Source organism: Marmota monax, unplaced genomic scaffold (genome assembly GCF_021218885.2).
Source record: "Marmota monax isolate L192 unplaced genomic scaffold, Marmota_monax_Labrador192_F-V1.1 WCK01_AAM20220418_F8-fsc00895, whole genome shotgun sequence".
NCBI lineage: Eukaryota > Metazoa > Chordata > Mammalia > Rodentia > Sciuridae > Marmota > Marmota monax.
In genome coordinates, this window is record NW_026694189.1 from 113,205 (window position 1) to 132,425 (window position 19,221).

Here is a 19,221-nt window from a genome sequence, read left to right on the forward strand (position 1 = left end):
AGTATGGATCAGAGGCAGCACAGTTTCTACCCTGTAGTCTAATAGTGTCCTCGAGGCTTCTAACACCTCACCATTAGGGAGGAGACCAATATAACAGCACCAACTGCAAACAATATACAACCTTCAACTAATTCTCCTATTAAGGTGTTTACAGTTTTGTCACAATAAACAGAAATGATGTGTTCAATTATTGTCCTCAATATAACAGTAAGTTTGCTAAAAGGGTTTACTGTTTCAAATGATGGACAAAGAGGGAACAGAAGTTGCAATGGATATGACATTTATGAAGGAGAAGAAGAGAAGATAGAGGTAAAAATTTATAGTAAGAGCATAGGAGGAATTAATAGAGGTTAGCTGTTAGCATGAGAAAAGTGAGAGAGAATCCAGGGAGACAGATAAGTGAGAGAACAAGTGTATACAGATTTAGAAACAAAGGTAAAAATATAAGGATACACAACAAAGTATAATATTCAATTCAAACATCTCATTCATCAACAAATTGATGCATAAAAAATATTTGTATTCAAAGACAGTAGAGATGTGAGACAGGGGTGGGGAGAGAGAAAAAAAGAGAGAATAGAGAGAAATTCTCAATGGAAAATTGAACAATTGCTTTTGTTGGCTTTCAAAAATTTTCTCAGCTGCCAATAGGTGGGGAATCTGAAGTTTTATGGTAGCTTCAGTCTGGTGGGTGCCAGACCTCTTCTAGTCTTCCTACCCACTGTAGATGCCCCCTTATGTCATCCCTGCCCACTTCAGGATTCACTAAATGTCTCCACTAAGTTGGAGAGAACCCGTTTTCCCCCCCAGTTTCTCCAACCTGTGCTTCCCCCCATACTTAGGGAACTGCCTCCAGTCTCTGGCTTTCCACAGGCTTTCTAGGCCTAGACTGGCCCACACAGACCCAGGTGCAATTTGATGGATTTGAACCTCAGATTCCCCAGGGTCTGCCCTGGTGGAGATGGTGGCAGTGGCAGCAGCAAACCTGCAGGCCCCTTGGCTCTGGACTCCCAGGCCCTCACTGGTGTCCCAAAATGGTGATGGCCATGTATAACCAAACCTGCAGTATTTCCTCTGCTTGAATTCTGAGTCATGGAGCTATAAGAAATGCAAACTTGTGGGCTGGGGATATAGTTCATTTCTTTTTTGAACCTTCTTCCATTGCCATACATGTGAGCTTTGGGGGGACACCACATCTAAACCATGACAATCACATATTCTTTACCCATTTGTATGTTGATAGGCACCTGGAATGATTTGATAACTGGATACTATACTGTGAATTGTATTACTATAAACATTGATATGTTTGTATCACTCTGTATGTTGATTTTAGTTCTTGTGGATAAGGAGTGGAATTAAGAAGCAGTGGAATACCTGGGCCATATGGAGGGTCCATTCCTAGTTTTTGAGGAGCTCCATACTGTTTCCAAGTGGTTATACTAATTTGCTTCCCTACTAATGATATATAAGTGTATCTTTGCCCAAATCCTCATCAGAATTTATTATTTGTATCTTTAATCACTGTCATTCTAACTGGTGTGAGATGAAATCTCAGTGCAGTTTTCATTTACATTTCCCTGATTGACAGATATGTTGAATATATTTTCTTATATTCATTTGTAATTTGTATTTCTTCTTTTGACAAGTGTTTATTGAGTTCACTTTCCCATTTGTTCATTGGATTTTTTTGTTGTTAAATTTTGGGGTTCCTTATATATTCTAGATATTAATCCCCTGTCAAAGGCGTAGCTGGCAGAGATTTTCTCCCATTCTCTAGGCTCTCTCTTCACACTCTTGTTTTCTATGTTGTGTAGAAGCTTTTCAATTTGATGTTTTCTCACTTATTAATTCTTGGTTTGATTTCTTGAACTTTAGGAGGTCTTCTTAAAGAAGTCAGTGCTTGTGCAAATATGTTGGAGTGTTGACCCTATATTTTCTTCTCACAGTTGAAAATTTTCTGGTCTAATTCCTAGTTCTTTGTTCACTTTGAATTTACTTTTGTCCAGGGTGAGAGATAATGATCTAGTTTCATTCTCTTAGATATAGACATTCAGTTTTCCCAGCACCATTTGTTTAAAAGCTTGTCTTTTCTCCAACATATACTTTTCTCACCTTTGTTAAGTCTCAGATTACTGTATCTATGTGGATTTGCCCTGTGACTTTTATTCTATTTACTGGTCTTTAGGTCTGTTTTAATGGCAATACCATGCTTTCTTGTTACTGTAGATTAGTAGTATAATTGGAGATCATGTATTATGATGCGTCCTGCATCAGTCTTTTTGTTCAGTATTCTTTTAGCTATTCTAGGTATTTTTGTTCTTCCTTATAAATTTTTCATTATGTTTCTCCATCAGTGAAGAATATCACAGTCATTGTGATGGGAATTGCATTGGATCTGTTTAAGATTTTTGGTAATATGGCCATTTTGACAATATTAATTCTGCCTGTTCAAAGTATGGTTGGTCTATTGATCTTCTAAGATCTTCAATTTCTTTCTTGAATGTTCTACAGTTTTTTATTGTAGAGGTTTTCATCTCCATGTTAGATATACCCCTAATATTTTTTAAGGCTATTGTGAATGGGATAGTTTCCCTGATTTATTTCTCAACTGATTGGAGTATAAGAAAGCTGTTATGTATGTAGGTTCCATATCCTGCTACATTGCTAAATTTGTTTATCAGCTCTAGAAGTCTTCGGGTGGAGTTTTCTAGTATTCTACATATAGGATTCAGTCATCAACAAACAGAGGTAATTTGACTTACTTTTCTATTTGTATCCCTTTAATTTTTTCTCTTTTCTGTTTCTTCTGGCTAGAGATTAAAGAATTATATCAAATAGGAGTGATGAGAATGGACATGCTTCTTCCTGATTTGGGGGGAAATGCTTTCACTTTTTTTCCACTCAGTATGATGCTGGGTTGGGTTTCTCATATATACTCTTTATGATGTTGATGTGAGTTCTTTCTAAGTCTAGTTTCTCCTGCATTTTGACAAAAATAGGTGCTGGAATTTATGAAATACTTTTCTGAATCTATTGAGATGATCATGTGATTCTTGATCATGGTATATTATCTTCTTACTGTGTTCTTGAATATGGTTTCTTAATATTTTATTAAGGATTTTTGAGTATATTTTCATTTGAAATATTAATCTATAGTTTTCTTTCCTTGATGTGTCTTTGTCTGGTTTAGGTATCAGGGTGATACTGGTTTCATAGAATGAATTTGGAATTTTTATTTCATGGAATAATTTGAAGAAGATTGGTATTATTTCTTCTCTAAGGATCTGGTAGAACTCAGTTGAGAATCTCTGTGGTCCTGGGATTTTCTCTGTTGGATGACTTTCTCTGTTGATTGCTGCTTTAATCACATTGCTTGATATTGTTTTGTGTATATTTTCTATAGTCTCTTGGTTTAATTTAGGTAAGTCATATGTATCTGGAAATTTGTCAATATGTTCTCATTTTTACATTTCTAGTTGTTTGGAGTATTAATTTTCAAAATAGTTTCAAATGAACCTTCTGATTTTAGACATGTCTGTAGTGACAGATTTTTCATCCCTAATTTGTTGAATTGGATCTTCTGCTTATGATTTTGTTAATTTGGCTAAAGTTTATCAATCCTGTTTAGCTTTTCTTTGTTGTATTGATAATTTTTATTGTTTTTTTTTTAATCTCAATTTAATCTGTGAAATTACTTCCTGTCTTCTATTAATATTGGGATAGTTTGTTCTTTTCTTTTTAGGACCTAGAGGTATAGCATTAGATTATTATTATTATTATTTTGTATTTTCTAACACTTGCTTTGTATTCAAAATGTGGTGTCTTTACAAAGAAAGTGAGCTTGCTTGACAATGGCTGAAAATAGTTTATAGATGTCTGTTAGGTTCATTTTATTAGTAGCATTTTTTTTTTTAGTTCTGAAGGGTCTTTACTCAGTTTCAGTTTGGATGACCTATATGTTGAGAGAAGTTTATTGAAATCAACCAATATTATTTTATTGGGATCTATTTGAATCTTTCTGTTGACTAGTGTTTGTTTTATATATGTAGGTACACCATTGTTTTGAGACATAAATATTTACAATCATATATTTTGTTGGATGGTTCTCTTAACCACTATGAAGTTACCTTCCTTGTTTCTTTTACTTAATTTTAATTTGAAGGCTACTTTGTCAGATATGAGAGTAGCTATTTCTGTTTACTTTTGGTCTTTCCTCTCAGTCTGTGGATATCTTTTCCTATAAGAGGAATCTCTTAAAACAACTATGGTTGGGTCTTGTTATATTGAATTAAAACAATCTATGCCTTTTGATTGGAGCACCTAGACCATTTAACTTCAGTATTATTTTACAGTGATGATTTTTATTTCCTGCCATTTTGATTTATTTCTAATATTAAATACAGATTTGATTCTTCTTTGATTGACTCTTCTTCCAGTGCAATTCATCCCTTTGCTTGTTCTCATTTTTATTTTACCTTTCTTCTGGGTGAAATATTTCACTGAGTATGTTTGCTAGTGTTTAGTAGTGTTGGCTTAGTGGTTATGAATTGTTATAATTTATATGAATCATAGTAGGTTTTCCTTTCATCTTCAGTTTGAAAAGATAGTTTTCCCAGACACAACAATCTTGGTTGGCACCCACTAATTTTAAAGTTTGTTATATATTATTCCAGGTCCTCCTGCATTTTCATTTATTTCAAGAGAATTTGTAATTGCTCATTGGTGCCATTTTATTATAACTGCCTTCTAATCATTTTAAAAGTAGTTCTCATGTGTTATACATCTTAATGTTGGCATCAGTTTATTTCCTTTTCTGATTCTTATTGTGATTTTCTTTATTATTGGTACAATGAGTGATTTTGATTATACCCTTAACATTTACTGAAGAGTACTCCTGATCTTATTTAAACATTCTCTTTTAGAAGGCAGACTTCTAGTTTAATTTTACGTATAGTGTGGCCTGATATTCCAAGGGCAATGTAGCTTTCTTAGGACTTGCCTGTGCTGAATCTCCTGATTCATCTGAAGTGATTAAACTATAAATTTATATGGTACTTTCCTGGGCCAAATGGTATTGATATGGGAGCATGGGTGATGAATACCTGTGGGATGAATAGCAATTCCTCTGGTTATCAGAAGAATGGGTGTCATTGTACTTCTTTCTATCTCTTCTTATGTCCCTTAGTAAGGAATTATCCTGTCTGGTTGAACTTTTACTGTATGGTTATTAGAAAATATCTTACAGGGATCCTATCCTTTCTCTTGGAGCATGTTCAGGAATTGGTAAATTTGTAATGCTTTCTATTTCTGGGAAGTGATTTGGGATCTGCTTTCTCTTCTACTCTTTGTGAAGGGAGTTACAGGGGTCTGCTACTATTGCTTAACATGAAGTAGGGTATTATATTACTGTGTGCAGACAGTCATTTCTAGTGATGTGGGTGGGTCCAGCACTTTGCTGTCATTGTGTGCTAAATAAAAATGGATTAGCTCACCTACGCTCTATTGACTACCACAGAGAATAGATCTAGCTTGCCACTCTCCATGAGTAGAGGTAAGGGTATTGTGTAAATTAAAACAAACAAACAAACAAACAAAAGTGGCCAGTGATGCCTGGGAGCTAATAATATATAAACAGACTCATAAGAGACCAATGTGATGACCTGAAATTTTCACAGTATTGACTACTATAGGAACAGAACTGACTCTAGAGATCACTAGAATTTAAAGGAAGGGAAAAAGGAATTCACTAAAGGAATGTTAGGGGAGAGCTGGGAAAAGAATAAGACTATGAAAGTCAATGGTAGGGAGAGCTTGAAGTAATGATCATCAGTGATTTCTCAAGCAAGATATTAAGAAGAAATCAAAGTGAGGGAATGTCATTTACTATGCTTTTAGGTAGCCCAGAAAAATTAATGGAATGTTTGCAGTTGATATTAGCTGTATTCTGTTAATTATAAGTTATAAAGGATAAGAAAGTTGTTCACAAAATAATTAGAATTATAGCAAGAAATGTTTGAAGTAGGTTGATGATCCTGATGGTTTATAGGCAGAAGACAGTTTAAAGGATCAATTTGCACACCAAGAGTAAGGACACAGAATATCAGATGACTGGTATTATGATGATAGCTAAATCTGAGTGCTTGATGATATCTAGGGAGTAAGAATAAAACTGAGGACTTCATTTAGAAATCAATTATGAATATATCTTCTTTCTTAGGGTGATTGCTTTTATCAAGGAAATATTGAAGATATTCCACAATCTGCTGTGACACTAGACATCTGCTCAGGACTCAGGTAATGGCATAATCTGACAGTGGACATTGATTGAGGTCTTTTGTCAACTATTGATTTTTAGAATAGAGTGAGACAAAAGAATATAGTTTTTGATTGTGTTTCTTTTCATATACTTTGTTTCCTCCTCTTGTGCCTATCCTTTCTCATATTTGTCTTCTTTGTTTTGACATCCTAAGAAAAAGCCCCTTACTAGCATGAAGAATTTTTATGTTTCTCTGCCGTATTAGAACCACAACTCACTTTAAATGCTACAACAGAGGGAAGATCTGTATAAAACTGGTTTTGAAACTTAATTCAAGTGGGAGCTATTATTGATATAAGATTACAGAGAAATGCAAATTTAAACCACTCTAAGATACCATCTCACTCCAATAAGAATGGCAGCCATTATGAAGTCAAACAACAATAAGTGCTGGCGAGGATGTGGGGAAAAAAGTACACTCATACATTGCTGGTGGGACTGCAAATTGGTGTAGCCAATTTAGAAAGCAGTATGGAGATTCCTTGGAAAGCTTGGAATGGAACCACCACTTGACCCAGCTATTCCCCTTCTCGGACTATACCCAAAAGACCTAAAAAGAGCATACTACAGGGACACAACCACATCAATGTTTATAGTAGCACAATTCACAATAGCTAGAATATGGAACCAACCTAGATGCCCTTCAATAGATGAATGGATTAAAAAAATGTGGCATTTATACACAATGGAATATTACTCAGCACTATAAAATAACAAGATTATGGCATTTGCAGGCAAATGGATGGCATTAGAGCAGATTATGCTAAGTGAAGTTAGCCAATCCCTAAAAAACAAATGCCGAATGTCTTCTCTGATATAAGGGGGGTGACTCAAAATGGGATAGGGAGGAAGAGCATGAGAAGAAGACTACCACTAAATAGGGAAGAAAGGTGGGAGGGAAAAAGAGGGAGAAGGGGAGTTGCACGGAAGATGGAAGGAGAACCTCATTGTTATACAGAATACATATATGATGTTGTAATGAGAAAAAGAAAAAAAGTGTGTCACATTAGATTGGATAGAGAGAAAGGATGGGAGAGGAGGGGAGGAGTAGAAGGGATAGGAAGGTCAGCAGAATAGAACAGACAATATGATTGTATGTACATTCCATGTATGTATCTGCTGTCATGTATGACTAAAAAATAAAAATAAGTTGTATGGTAAAAAAATGTTTCTTAAGATATCAATGTATATTTTTCGATGGGAAATTTGAACTAATTAAACTTTCATTTCTTTTACTGTATTTGAAAATTTAGGGGATTCTTGCTGTTAGAGAATGTCAGTTATGGAATTGAACCTTTGGAATCTTCAGCTGTATTTGAACATATGATTTACCAAATAAATAATGATCAAGTTGAATATCCCCCCTTAACAGAAGGTTACTCTAGGCCCCACTATATAGGTCAGCCTTACAGGATTCTTGTGAAAACAGACGTGAGTAACCCTTGTTATTATTATCTTTGTATATGTTATGTTTGTTAAAGTTGTTCACTTTGAAATTTTGAGATTTGATACATTTGGAAAACAAACTTAAAATGATAATTACAATATTAAAAACTTTTATTTTGGGGTCTTTTTCATAAAATGTTTTTGTTTATTCAGATAGTTCTTAGAAAATACAACAGATAAAAACCTCAATGGCATGATTTTTATGCACAAACATATAAGGTTTCTTTTTACTGCATATGTACACTAATAGTATAATGATTTCAAAAGGTATATGTTATTACTCTGGAACCATTATCTTTGTCAATTCAAAGTTTTTGTTTAAAAAAGTGTGTTATTTTGATAAAAAGTTTAAAAGTAGGATGGAGACAAGATAATTACTAACAATTGTCTCAAACCTCAATATCAAAAGAGAGCACTGTTAGAATTTGGGGACATTTGTTCTGATTGTTTTCATTTTCTCAATTATGAATGTAGATTTTTGAGTGTATAGACTTTTAAAATAATATAATATTCTAAATTTCTTTGAAATTTTCATCTTGCTAGATGATAATACTTTACTTTATTGAATTGTTCCATTTATTATTTTAAAAATTAATATGGCTTAACTTATCTATCAATATAGTAAAGAAAAAATTAAATGGAAATGTACCAAAGCATCATTTTTAGAGCTAAATTATGTTGCTTCATGCCCTGTTATCATTTTGATGTAAATTGTTTTTCTTTTTCTGACATAATTATATATGTTGAAATTTAAATTTATTCATTTTATAACACTGTATTATTTATTTTTAATACTTTTAAAACTTTTTTAAATTTATTTTTTAGGTGTAGATGGACACAACTCAATGCCTTTATTTTTATGTGGTGCTGAGGATCGAACCTGGGTCCTGGCCATGCTAGGCGAGCGCTCTACCGCTGAGCCACAATCCCAGCCCAACACTGTATTATTTTGAAGTCTTATTTTTCTGTTTAAACAATAATTGACTTTTAAAATGTACAAAGTTTTTGAACAATCAAACTTCTTATAGATAATTACATTTAACAATATTATAACAATAACATATTTAAAAAATATTTTTGATGTACATCCTAACTTCTCTCTTTAGAATGATTTTATAACTTACATGTGGTTATCAGTGGAAAATAAATTATTTTCTTTCCACACATTGTCATCAACACTGCTTCACATTAAAGGAAATTCAAACAAAATAACAATAAATGAAGCTTGAATTTAATATATGACATAGTCCATCTCTCTGTTTCCTTACTTTGCTTTTATTTATTTTGGCAAAGGTATTAATAAAAGGACAGGTCAAGAAAATTGACCTTTGAGAAACCCACATACATTAGAATTAGCATAATTTTTAGTGAAACTGAAAAATGACGCCCAACTTCACGTTGGCCCTTTGGAAACACTCTTTGTGATGTGACACAAAATTGTACACAGTTGAAGGAAATATTCACCACTGAAACTGAGCCTTACACAGAAAGTAAATTGAAAAACTTTGAAGGATTCTATGAACACTTCTTTAGCAAGAGAAAAACATGAGAATTGATGTGTTAGGAAAGACAATTTAGAAACTGTTTGCAACCATCCTCCTCCAGTGAACCAGTAATAGAGAGGGACTGGAAGAGTCACAGATAACTTTCACCTCCATCTGCCTGAGTTTGAATTGCAAATCTGACATCACAAGAATGTGGAAAAATCACATAATTATGTAAAAAGTGTTTATATTTTATCATTTATTAAAAATATAATAACAAAAATTAATAATATTAACTAGTAATATGCAAGTCTTACAATGTTTAAACAAGTTTAACTGTGGAAATTATTTAGCATAGTATGTGGAGAATAAAAGCAAACAATGAATGTTAATACTATAACTATTACTATTTTCTTACCACATTTTTTGATGTAGTGGAGCCACATAATCAAGCAGTTATGAAAAGTTTGGTTAAGCAGTTATGAAAACTTATGAAAAGTTTCAAACACAAAATGCAGCAATGAATTAAAACAGAAACAAATAGTTCCAAATTTCAGAAACTATTAAGAAGTCCCTGCATAGACGTCATTACAGGAGTAGAGATAACTGGGTATTGGTACATATTTGTGAATTTCATATCTTTCATGGGGAATCTCAATCATTGCTTTTCATTATCAATTTGATAGATTTAAATTTTAAATTTTTATATATATATATATATTATATATATATATATATATAAATTTAAATCTATATGTGCAAAACTGCTTTATAGGCACAAATAAGTGAATATCTACAAGATAAGATTTTTTTAAAAGAATGGAAAATAACATAAAATCTATTTAGACATGTTCTTACATATGTGAAAGGACATCAATAAACATGGAGTGTAAATTTCTTTCTTATAAATACAGTTGAAAACAGAACCAGCAGTCAAACGAAATATGATAAAGAGCTTTAAAACCTGAACACATCTGTTTATCCCTTCTCCTGCCTTAAATCCCAATAAAAAGATATCAACATGCAGAGACAAGCAGTATAGGAGAAGAGTAACAGCAGTAGAACTTGAATAGAAGAGAGAGAACAGCTGATTTAGCCTCTCCCAAACTGATCTTATCCTAGAAATGAAGACAAGCTAGCAAATTCTAAACTAGAGGACAGTTATTTATATTGCAGAAACATACAACAAATTTCTGGGATTGTCTATTTAAATTCATTAGTTAGTGGATATGAAGGTATCTTCAGAGGGAATTTGGGCGAAAATTTAGAAAAGCCATCTTCTCCTAAGCAACTGCATTTTATAGACAGATGGAAAGCAAACTTTTGGGAGTGTTTGAGGTCATGATGCCAGACACAGATGTTCTGCTGTCTCTCACAATTAAGAGGAAAAAAAAAACACTGAACCTACCATGGTTAAATTAAATGTGTGGCACATGGGGTAATGGGAACCAGGCTTTGATATTCTTCTAAGGAGTTATATTGGAAAATGATTCTAAGTAAGTAAAGAAAATACCTAGCCATATTGACAGCAGAGCTGTTTTTCTAAATCAAAGACAAAATAAAAAATAAATTACTCTCTGTGAGGACTCCATCCCAAAAAACACTACAAAATCACAGAAGTTAGAATAAGCTATTACTGTTAGATTCTTAATATGGAAGAGACTCCAGTCACAGAATAACAGTGTAATATGGAAGACAGAAACATGACAAAAATATAGTTAAATTTTGAAGTAACAAAGAGTATAGAGGATGAGGACAAAAAATTACTATTAGTATCCTTTGAGAGATGTGAGAAAGTATTGATCCACCAAATCACAATCAGGAATTATTAAAAATAAAATTTAGCAGATTCACAAAAGTTATTGGAAACTTAATAAATGAAATAGAACCAGAGATCATTGGTTAATGGATTTTTCACAATGTTGCTAAGGATTTTCAAAGGCTAATCAATTCTTAAGAAATGGTGAGAAGAGAGTATTGGATGTCCATACAGAATGACATGAGTTCTGAACTTTATACAAAAATTGAATTCACTGTAGACTTAATGGCCAAAGCTAAATGAAATTTTTAGTAGGAAATTCAGTAGAAACCAAGTTAATGAACTGCAAATGTGTGAAAAGAGATATTCAACACTATGAAGCACCTGAGAAATTCACATCAAACCTCAAAGAGATATTAATACAGAACAGCAGGATTGGATAAAATGAGGAAGATAAAGTACCAAACCTAGAGAAGGATGTAGAAAAATTGGGACTATATAAATTCTTAGTGAGAAAGCATAATGATCAACTTATTTTGGAAAGTCACTTGTCTCTTTCATACAACTTTACATACCCACAATTACTGTATAAGTAATCCAAGTAACCATCATCAGTCTTGTGTCTAAATGAATTGTGATATACCTTTAAAATGACAACAAATCTGTTGAACTACTAATAATGCCAAGGATGAAAGGAACGCTGACTGTCACAATCCTGATTAAAAAGATTACATACCAAATGAGGCCACTTACATAAATTCTGGAATAGATTATTCTAACCTGTGGTGTGAGAAAGTTTATTTACATGGAAGAACATGATGGAAAGATTCTTTCTCTTAATTATGGCAATGGTTATGTGAGTGGATAACATTAGTTATATATCATAACCGTATCCATAAATGGATGTATTTTATTGATTGAAAACCTTAATAAAGTTAATAAAGTCAAAGTACAAAGAACAAGAAAATACAGATCATGTTTAGACAAGTGCTGATGGAAATTTATTTTGAAGATGGTGATGTGGGAGTGTTCTGCAAGGCACATGGGAATGCTTTGAGAGGAAGAAAACATAGATTGCCATCTCATTTCAGTGATTTTTTTTTGAAGATTCTAAATGGCAAGAATATAAAGTGGAATGCTGTTGACTTGTATCTAAGATCTTTATTTGGATTCTTACCTTTTAAATGATCATCCATACTCTTAATTTCATATAACACATCTATATCCATGTATCTAATGTGTTTTGTATCTAATGTGTTTCTGTGAATGTACAGAATACACATATATACATGTTTATAGCATATGCTAATTACATGTAAGAATTTTTAAAATGTTTTATTTCACTCTTCTATTTCACAGAAAACTTCAGAGATAACATTGAAAACAACACTGAAAATACAAATCATAATAGATAAAGCAATGGTAGGTATTATTGATATATTTTATTAGATTTTGCTTTGTATTGGAATTCAGGGGAATATGAATAAGAAACTTTTGATTTTTTACAATAGGAATATATTTTATTCTGTTCAAAATATGTGCTTCAGCACATATTTTAGGGCATAAAGAAACATTGTACATTGCCTTTACACTGACATAAAGAGACCAGGTTTTATGTGTTGTCCTTCAAATCAGTATAGAATTATAGAAATAATGTAGCACTTTGTATGGAAGGGTTCTACTATACTATAGCCTACTGAGTTATAATTAGCTGTGGATTCTTCTAGGTGCACTCCAATATTTAATGAAATTCTTTCCTAAATCTCTTTCCATATAAGCTATTTGATTAAATGCTAAATTGGAGAAACTTTTTTAAAATAAAACTTTCTTAAAATATTACTTTGTTTAATAATTGGTTCTTTCTCAGAACTTCTATTTTAATTAAGTTTCTAATTGTTGTTTAAAGAAATTAAAAGAAATTTCATGTTTCTACTCTTACTCATAATTTCCAAAGTTTTCATTCCTTCTAATAGGTGTGCATGATTGACATTTCTTTTAGCCTCCTGAATTCTCTCCATTGTTTGTTCTTATGAAATTATGTTACTTTCATCCTTTTTAAACATTTTATCTGGAAATAATTTCAAGCTTTCAGGAAATTTGTAGGGATATTAACATTATATAGAACACCATTATTCTCTTTGTTCCCATTGTTAATATTTAATGCCATGATCACTAGTGCTCTCTCCACTTGATTTTAAAATGTAAGTTGTAAAGCATATCATGAAGCATAACTCTGAAGTACTTTATTGGGTGCTTACTTTGCGTTTGAAGAGCATTGTGTCATATAATCACAACAGTGTTATTCCTTTCAATTAAAGTAGCATTGCTAAAATGCTTTGTGAAGTCCACTGTAATTTAATGTCATCGAATTAAGATAATACTATCTAAGAATGCTCTGAATTTGGTGTCAACATACCTTATATTCAATCAGAGATATGATAAATTGTGGTATAAAGGTGTATTAAGAATCGTATTGCAAATAATAATAATAATAATAATAGAGCTCATGTATAATAGCATAATTTGGAGTGAACATACTTTATATACAGAGTTACGAAAAATGGTGTTGTGAATGGATAATTAGGATTGTAATGCATTCCACTACTGTCATGTATGTAAGAAATTTAAAAAAAGTTAAAAAAAATAAACAAGTAAAAAAAAAGTACTTTTTATGTCTTACTATAGGTCAGTTTATATAAGACAGTTATCTATAGCCTTTCATTGTTAACATAAGTTTGTACATAAATACATAAAAAACATACCATATATATTAATAATATTAATATATTATTAATAATTATATGTTATCAATATTACATGTAATACCAATATGTAATAGCCAGTGTTTGCATGAATGTTTCAAGTCTTACATAATTTTACTGTTAATTTATCTGCTCTATCAGTATTAAGAGAATCATATAAAAATATCTCATGACACATGTCAATTTCTATTTTTAATTCAGTTAAATATTCTTTTATGTATTTTGTGGTAATATTAGTTACAATCAAGTTTAGAATGTTTCCATCTCCCCGAGCTGAATATTTTTTCAATAGGTTGTAATAATAATATGCATTTTTCTCCTTTATCTTTATCTTTATATTTATTAACATAATAATATAGTTTTCACATAACATGTGCTTTGTGCCTAGTATTTTCCTGGTACTAGAAGATATATTTTTACCTTTGACTCTTCATATTCCCAAAGTTCTCTTATATTTTAGAGTTCTTTATTTAAACTCCCATATATTCCATTTTTATTTTCTTTGCAATGGAGTGTGTTCTCTGTTACTTTTTGATTATTTATATATTTGAATTCATTTGCACAATCATACTCCATTTTGATTTTCATATGAGGCACGTTCACTCAAACCTCACATTCTTTCTTACGTACATGTATAATATAGTTCATTGTGGAAGGTTACCGGCTAAGACAGGAACACAGTGTGAAAAACATTTCTAGAGTTCTTTAAAGAAGGATGCCATTTCTTTTGTCTGTATTGTAAATGTACTTGTTTTAGTTATTTTTCATCACTGTGACCAAAATCCTCAAGAAAAATAATATAGAATTGGAAAAGTGTATTGGGGGCTGACAGTTTCAGAGGTCTCAGTCCATAGATGGACAACTCCACAGATTTTGGCCCAAGATAAGGCAGAACTTTGTGGTGGAAGGGCATGGCTGAGGAGTGCTGCTCCATTCACAGTGGCCAGGAAGCATAGAGAGAAAGGGGAAGGGACTGCGGGGAAGATGCACCCTTCCAGGGCACAGCCCTGGTGACCCATGGCCAACACTAGCACCCAGATAGTTGACTCATAAAGTATGAATTTGTAAGATTACAGCTCTCACAATTTAATCATGTACCTCTGAATATTCCTGTAGAAACACAGGAGCTTTGCAGCGGGGGGGGGGGGTGCACCTTGAATCCAAACCATAGCAGTACTCTGTGTACTACATTTTATTTTTGTTAGGAGACTTCAATCTTGTTGGGAATCACTGAGAACTCTTAGCTGCCTATTTTTAAATATGTTTCCATCAAACATTTAGAAATGTGTGTATGTACACAATTAGAAATAACATTTTCAGAGATAACATTATGATTTTTGTTACCTTAAAAGAAGATATGTTCTTGAAATTGTTCACTATGGCTTTGTGTTTAGAAAGTACATTGTTTATCCAGGATATATATTCAATTTGTTTAACCAGAATGAAGACAAATGATGGCAGTATATGATGGCAAATTAGATTTAGTTGTTTACTAAGTTTCAGATTTGATTCCTTTTTTTAAATCTTTATTGGCTATGCATTCTTGGAACCTTAATACTCCAATCCTTAATATGTGTATCTGCAATGAGAAGATTATCACAGCTATCTTAATTTAATATTCTGAATTGTTCTTCAAAGTCTCTAGGCTTATGTCTAATGCACAGTAAGCTTTTGACAAAACTTAATTCTACTTCATTATTTTAACTTTATATTAATAATTAAGAAACAAAACTGTTTTTCAGTTTGAATATATGGACTCTGACATAGATGTGGCAGCTGAGAAAGTGATCCATATCATTGGTCTCATCAATACGGTAAGTACTTGTCCTTCACATTTAACTAAGAAAAAATTCATATTAATGCATTAGCATTGCTTTTTTTTAAGTGTACTCATGCCAACTTAGTTTCACTCAGGAGTGGATTTGTCTCACAAAACAGTAAATTGAATATATTTGCACTGTGTATCAAAATGGATCCATTCTCTCACGGGACATTTAGTGTATTTCTCTATGGTTAACCCAAATTGCACACCTGTATCTTCTCTTTACAGATGTTTTCCCGGCTTAAAATGACTGTTATGCTATCTTCTTTAGAGATCTGGTCAGATCAAAATAAGATTTCAACTAATGGGAGTGCTGATGAAGTATTACAAAGATTTTTGTCATGGAAACAAACATATTTGTCTTCAAGGTCCAATAATATGGCATACTTATTAATGTAAGTACTTCATTCATATTGATAGAGGGTTTTTCAATATTTTGATGAGTTGACTATCAAAAAAGTTTTATGCATAATGTTAAAACATTTTAAAATTTGGGATAGTACTGTGTTGGCAAAATTAGAACATGAAAATCTAATAACCATGTAAGACACAAATCTTATTAAGTTGTTGTTCCCATACTGGATCAGTAATTTATGGGAATTGAAGCTGGAACTTGGAAAGCATTAGGATAAACATGAGACCTCAACGACTGTAAAGATCCTCTAACAGGTAGTCCAAACTATCATTTTAACATAAAGTGTAAATTAGTTCATAGAGTATAATAGTTGCTTATAATGCTGGTGATAGTACCAAATATTTAAACAGTAAATAACTGAAATGGCCCTCTCCACTTTCCCTATGGTACAAGTAATTCTATACTGACCTAAGCTGTACCTATTTATCTGTGTCTTCCAAGAGTTTTTATGAAAACTTTTGTCTTATTTGAATATTATGAATGTAAAACTAAGAGTAAAGTTTTTAAAATGCTGAATAAATTATGAATCTTCTGATGCCTCCTGTAACTCTGAGGTCACATCTGGAGATACAGAAGTAGCATTAATAGACTAAAGTGTGAAGACACTTTGTACAAGCTATGTTCATTTTTCTGGGTACATCTCTTAGTTCTCTCTCCTCCTCACCTCCTCTAGTCCAATACTTTATTCATACTTTTAGGGTTTGTTTACTATGTGAAAATCACAATTCTTTATTTCAGATTTTAGAACACACCCAGTGTTGATAACAGTGAACTTTATTGTCATGGAAGGATTAGGTACTGCTAGGTTTTGTGCTGTGTACCAGATGATGTTAAACAGCTTTTCGAACTTAACTTCATATGAATGTGGGAGGAAACCCTCAGTAAATTATTGACAGTGTAAAACATAACATGTATATTATGATATTTATGTTTTAAAGAAAGCATAGCTTTAGTGAGGAATGCAGTTTGTCAAATGTCATTAGAAATATTTTGAAATGCATGGATTCATGAGCAAAACCTTTTTCACTTAGTTATAAAGACCATCCTAATTTTGTGGGAGCAACGTACCATGGAATGGCTTGTGATCCAAAGTTTTCTGCTGGAATCCTTCTGGTATGCATTTTGTTCTCATCTTTTCAGTAATAATATCAGGCTTAGAAAGTTCGTGCCCACTTCAATAATCTACATTTACTCACATGTCTTTACGAGATTATATTTTTAGCCTTTGAAACTCAAATATTGTAATCATTGAAGTGTTTGCTACTGTGGTGAAAACTCATACAATTTTGAGTGTACAGTTCAGGAGTGTTAAACATATTTACATTGTTGTCAAATCTCCAGAATTTCATTTTGCAAAACTGAAGGTCTGTATCAAATAAAAACTCCTCTTTTGTACCTGATAACAATCAATGAACCCAAGCACTAATTATAATGCTCTAATAAAAAAAGAAGGGGGACAATCTCATGAAAATAGAAGTGATATTAGTAAAGAAGAAGTAGTGGATCAACGGGGAAGGAGAAAGGGAAGAAAAGAGGAAGAACTGATAAAAATCAGCCAAATTATGCTACATACATGTATGTATATACCACAATGAATCCCACTTTTATTTGTAATAACAATGTATCAATGAATAAAAGTATTTTATTATTTTTGATTCTTTCATAACTGGAATTATCAATTTCTTTTTGAATTATCATTAGTATATAGAAACATCATATTTTTATGTCCTGAATTTTTGCTCAATTTGTTTACTAAACAGTTTCTTTCTTGTGGACTCTTTAGACTTTCTAACTTGTAAAATCATGTAGACCACAAATAGAGACCATGTGCTCTAGGAATAAATCCCGGTTCATCACATTGCATTCTCCTTTTCTAGATTCCATCAAATTCTGTTTGCTGGTCTTTTGTTGGTGGTATTTTCATCAATATTTCAAGCAAATCTTGTTTATTTGAAATTCCTCCTGTTGCATTTTTATTCCTTGGTTAGTTTATGTCTGTTTTAAACTTTTACTTTCTCTTCCCTTTTTTCTGAGTTTCTTGAGGTATTAAGTTGGATTGTTTATTTTAGATCTCCTTTCTTTTTAGTGTATGCACTTCTGGCTATAAGCTGTTTCTAAAGACTGTAAAAGTATCTTGAATTTTTCTTTTCATCTTCCTTTGTCTTAAGGTATATTCTAATTTCCTTTGAGTGTTCTTCTTTGACTTATTTGTTAAAAGCCGGTTTTAAAATTCCTACATGTTTATCAGTAATCAAGGTTTCCTTCTCTCCTTGATTTCTAGTTAGCTTCAGTTGAAATTAGAAAAGATACTCTGCATGACTTTATATTTAAAAAATTGTTTTTTAGCGGTCTATTCAGGAGAATGTTCTAAATATACTTGAGAATATTATGTATCTTAGTTGGCTGGGTAGAGTATTCTGTATACTGGTATACCAACTGGTATATCTTATTGTTCAATTTATATATTTAAGTATCAACTGCCTGGTTGTTCTGTCCCTTATCAAAAGTCAAGTACTGAAGTTTCCTATTCTTATTGTGTTGCTGTGAAGTTCTCCTTTCAATATTTTTCAGATATTCCTAATACTTTTAGGTATTCTGATATTTGGTGAATTTGCACTTTAATGTGAATGTAATACCCTTCTTTTTCTCTTGTAACAGTTTTGAACCATTTCTGTTATAACTACCCTTCTCTTACTTTGGTTATTATCTGCTGAAATAATTACTTTCTTTCCTTTCTTTTTCAGCCAATTTGTATTCTTAGATTTTCAAGTGATTCTTTCCAAGGCAGTGTATAGTTAGATCCTTCTTTTTTAAACCACTTCAATCATGTCTGTCTTGATTTGGGATTATAGTCCACTTAACATTTATAATAATTACTGATAAGGAAGAACTTATTGTTGATATTTTGTTTTCTCTGTTGATTATTTTATGCATATGTTACATATACACTGAATATCTTCTAGATGTTGTCCCTCCTTTCTCTCTCATTAACTTCTTTGTGTTTTATTGATATTTTATGATATGCTTTGATTCTCTGATATTTTCCTTGTGTATATATTTTATAGAATTTATTTTGATTACCATTGAAATTTCAGAAACTATCTTAACAATTTTAGTCTATTATAAGCTAATAAAACTTAATGTCAAATTACAATACACAAATTTTACTCTTTATAGATTTGTAGTCCACTTAATGTTATTTATGTCTCAAAAT

At 32.0% G+C, this 19,221-nt stretch overlaps 1 protein-coding gene across 1 annotated transcript in view; it reads left to right on the forward strand.

The window, feature by feature from the left end:
• Window positions 1–19,011, forward strand: part of LOC124108015 (A disintegrin and metallopeptidase domain 3) — a 44,645-nt gene extending 25,634 nt beyond the window's left edge. The window contains exons 8-13 of the mRNA XM_058586089.1: window positions 6,221–6,297; window positions 7,573–7,750; window positions 12,368–12,430; window positions 15,513–15,584; window positions 15,821–15,987; window positions 17,039–19,011. Coding sequence (XP_058442072.1) covers window positions 6,221–6,297; window positions 7,573–7,750; window positions 12,368–12,430; window positions 15,513–15,584; window positions 15,821–15,987; window positions 17,039–17,150 — 669 coding nt within the window. The 3' untranslated portion in view covers window positions 17,151–19,011. The remainder of the gene's footprint in view (window positions 1–6,220; window positions 6,298–7,572; window positions 7,751–12,367; window positions 12,431–15,512; window positions 15,585–15,820; window positions 15,988–17,038) is intronic.
• Window positions 19,012–19,221: the final 210 nt, after the last annotated feature.